This window comes from Oryzias latipes, chromosome 18, assembly GCF_053564925.1.
Source record: "Oryzias latipes strain Hd-rR chromosome 18, Olatipes_Hd-rR_3.1".
Classification (NCBI taxonomy): Eukaryota; Metazoa; Chordata; class Actinopteri; order Beloniformes; family Adrianichthyidae; genus Oryzias; species Oryzias latipes.
Genome location: NC_136254.1, coordinates 6,553,883 through 6,557,702, shown reverse-complemented (window position 1 = coordinate 6,557,702; position 3,820 = coordinate 6,553,883). Strand labels below are relative to the sequence as shown.

The 3,820-nt window shown below is 40.9% G+C and overlaps 1 protein-coding gene across 2 annotated transcripts; it reads left to right on the top strand.

The window, feature by feature from the left end:
* The first annotated feature begins 213 nt into the window (after positions 1–213).
* Positions 214–3,118, top strand: LOC101163459 (HLA class II histocompatibility antigen, DP alpha 1 chain). 2 transcript variants are annotated; one of them, XM_004084402.5, is made up of 4 exons: positions 219–488; positions 565–810; positions 1,442–1,720; positions 1,790–3,118. In XM_004084402.5, exons 1-4 carry the CDS (start codon positions 434–436, stop codon positions 1,909–1,911), a joined length of 702 nt encoding a protein of 233 aa, XP_004084450.1. In that variant the 5' UTR covers positions 219–433; the 3' UTR covers positions 1,912–3,118. The 2 variants fall into 2 exon arrangements, with proteins under 2 accessions (XP_078792840.1, XP_004084450.1); XM_078936714.1 differs by lacking the exon at positions 565–810 and having other exon boundaries at positions 214–488.
* The last annotated feature ends 702 nt before the right edge of the window (positions 3,119–3,820 follow it).

The following is a 3,820-nucleotide window of genomic DNA, read 5'->3' as shown; positions in this document are numbered from 1 at the left end:
ACAGAATATAGCAGAATATTTATACTGCAGTACAAACATGCACACAAATACACATAGAGACACACATAGATATGCACACAGATACACAGTTTCAAGTTCAATCATTAACCTTCTTTTCTGTCAACTTGTTGCCTATTCCAAGTTTGGGAACTTTCCTTCAAGTTGCTCAGCTGTGTTCTCCACCATGGGGGGGGGGGGGGGGGGGGGGGGGGGGGTGATTAATCTGATTACTCGATCAGTCAGTCCATGTGTGGAAATTATCAATTTTTGTTACCACTTTCTCTGATCAAAGTGAAGCTGAAAACTCTTCTGTTTGCAGCCACTGACTCATCCTGGATACTGATGACATCACTGCAGCTCTGCTCTGATTGGCTGCAGTCAGAGTTAGAGGTGAGATCTGCATTAGTTCAGTTCAGTTTGAGTCTGAGAGGTGATGAAGATAAAGCTGCTGCTCTTCCTCTGCGGGATCCTCAGCGGTACGGCTGAAGGTCAGAACTACTACACAACACTGACACACAACCATGTACCAAAACACAGAGGCTGATCTGGTTCTTCTGTTCTCAGTTTTTCATGAGGACTTTCAAATCACTGGCTGTTCAGACTATGATGAAGAGTTCATGGTTAATCTGGATGGTGAAGAGATTGTTTACACAGACTTCAAGAAGGGGACAGAAGTCGATGCTCAGCCTTCCTTTGTAGGTCATATTACCTACGCAGGAGGATATGGTGCAACTGTGCTCGAGTTACAGGGCTGCAGAAATGACCTGGAGGTTATTCGAAGATTTACAAAAGATCTTCCACTGAAACAAGGTAAAACCAGAACCTTTTTTCATAGTTCTTCAACCTTCATCAAGGATCAGTCATTGTTGTTGATTATTAATCAGATTATGAATCAGATTATTGTTCAGAGGAAAAGTTTAAATAAAGACAATCATGAAGTTCATGTTTTCTGTCAGAGTTCTGATCCAGGATTCAGATTATTCACAGTTCTGAGTTTAATGTGCTGACGGGTCAGTTATTTTTCGTTTCTGCATCATCTTCATGGAAAAGCTGTAGAATTTTAATGAACTGCTGTCTCTTTCTGTCAGAACCAGCAGAACAGCAGCAGACAGAACCTGCTTCAGTTCTGGTTTTGAGAGGAGATCAGGGGTTATGCTGGACCTGGATCAGAACCTGCAGGACCTGATCCTCATTAGAAGAAGCTTCTTCTGCTTTCATGTACATATAGTTTATCTATGGTTCCACTATGTTTGACCTTTAACCTCTGAAGTTCAGATCTCCTGCAGGAGGATCTTCCTGTCATGAAGAATTTCTTCTAACTTCAGATTTGAGAAACAAAGTTCTTTGTTCTTCATGCTCAAGAACCTGAAGTCTCAGGGAAAATCAGACGGTTTTACAACTTCTGGTCTCAGTCAGACCTCCTCCTCCTGCTTGTCCTCAGATCCCCCCTCCAATGTGGTGGTCTACAGCAGAAACAAGGTGGAGCTGGGGCAGCAGAACACTCTGATCTGCCACGTCTCTGGGTTCTACCCGGCTCCTGTGAACGTGTCCTGGACCAGGAATGGTGAGAAGGTGTCAGGAAGCATCAACGTCCCCCGCCCCAGCAGTGACGGGACCTTCTCCCAGATCTCCAGGCTGCAGTTTGTTCCTCAGCTGGGAGACATCTACAGCTGCTCAGTGGAGCATCCAGCTCTGCCTGAGGTCCAAACCATGATCTGGGGTGAGAAGAGCTTCAGAGCAGCAGCTGCAGCATGAAGCTCCACCCTCATCTTCATCTCCTTCTCTGCAGATGTGGAGAAATCCCAGCCCGGCATTGGACCTGCAGTCTTCTGTGGGCTGGGTCTGGTGGTGGGTCTGCTGGGCGTGGCTACAGGAACCTTCTTCCTCATCAAAGGAAACGAGTGCAGCTGATTGGAGGGTTTTGATGATGTCATCATGGGGGGAGGGGTGGATTTGAACCAGCAACGGTTTCTAACAAGTTTCTCTTGTTTTCTTACTTCCTGTTTTACTTTGAAAGTCTGTACAGTTGGTTCCAATGAGTTATATCACTAGAGGAGACACACCCGCTTTAGAAGCCTGGCCGACGGTGGCGGAGCGCGACGCCATCTTGGTGAGGTCGACGACGCCCACATGACAATGATTTCTATTGCTTTTAGTGGTGTCTAAGTACCTTTTATAAACTATATATATTTTTAAATTTATATATATTTATACATTGTTAAAGAAGAGAAACAGTCAACCTTAAAAGCTCAAGCTTTAATGAAAATGCATTGTTGCAGGACTTCTTACAAATAAAAAAATTATTACAAAGAATTTAAAAAAAATAATTTCTAAACATTTAGAAGTTTTAGACCTCTTTGACATGTAATTTAAATTATTTAGAAAAACCCAACAATAAGTCAATAATAATAATAATAATAATAATAATAAATCAATAGTAAGTCAATAAATAACAAAATAAATCTATTAATAATAATAATCATAAAAAAAGAAATATTCAAAAGAAGTCCAAAAGTGAACAATAGATTCACCCTAAAAACAACAACAACAACAAAAAAGAAAAACAATAGATTTATACTGATTCATGTGAGTGATCAATCTGTGTAACACAGATGTTATGGTGTCGGGTTTCCAGCAAACAGTCTGGCCCCTCATCAAAATGTGTTTCCACAAATGTTTTGAACATAGCCAGACTGTATTACTAGTTAGTAACCACAGTGATCCATCTGGGTTAGCTCTTTTTATTGCTAAGATCCACTTTTTCCTTAAGTCGGAATCCAATGGAAACCTGCAAGAAAAGTTCAGTCACTGAGTCAGAAATGTATAAATCTATATTTATGTAGTGACGGTCACACACCCATTGGTCTGCTGTCAGATCTGGTAGCGCAAAGAATTATGGGATGCAATTTCTTCTGCTGGTTTTGGCCTGATCTGAGTGGGTGTGTGGGTTTAATCTATGTGTTTTATTGTCTGACTGTTCTTCCGTTTGGGGTTAGTTATTTTACTCTGATGGTTTATTTTGTCCTGCATCGTATGAGGAGTGAGGAGGGGGGCGAGGAGAATGACCCCACTGCATGTCACACTGTTCGAGGAAAAATAAAGAAGCCAGTTCTGCAAAGTTCCTATCTCTGCCTCGTTCTTCGTAGCGTTGCTACATTACTATAATAGCCTAGTATGCTGTATACAGGTTTAGCAAAATAAGATGTACATTTATGTCGACAGCAAATTATCCGTACATCATGCAGCATGTTGATAATAGCCCTGCAGCATCATGCCTGTCAACATGTGTATGATTAATGAAGCCCCTGCAGCATTAAAAGAAAAAAATTATAGTACTTACCTATGAAATGATATGCCTTCCTCCTTCATGGACTCAGTTCTCTGATGTTGGCAGTTGAAACCCGCACAATGAACAGGGATTATGCAAAAAATGTGTTCACATGCATACACTGCAGTAGTAACTTGACCTCACCAAGATGGCGGTGCTCTCCTCCCATGAGGAACCACGTGATGTCTCCTCTAGTGATATAACTCATTGGTTGGTTCCGCTATAAACCCCTGATGTTCTTCTGAACGTTCCTGTAATAAAACCTTTTAAAATTCACTTTTATTGTGAAATCAGGTTCTGGTTATGACGTCACCAATTTTCCACAGTAAAAACCTAATAAATATGAACATTTTACGAAGACTATTTAAGAATCTGCTGTGTCCTGATGATGAAAAACATGGCTGAATTATAATAATAAAATTATATACACATTGGTGTAGATTTAATGTATTTGTTCAGAAATAAACCAACAAGTTACTAGTCCATGGCAAT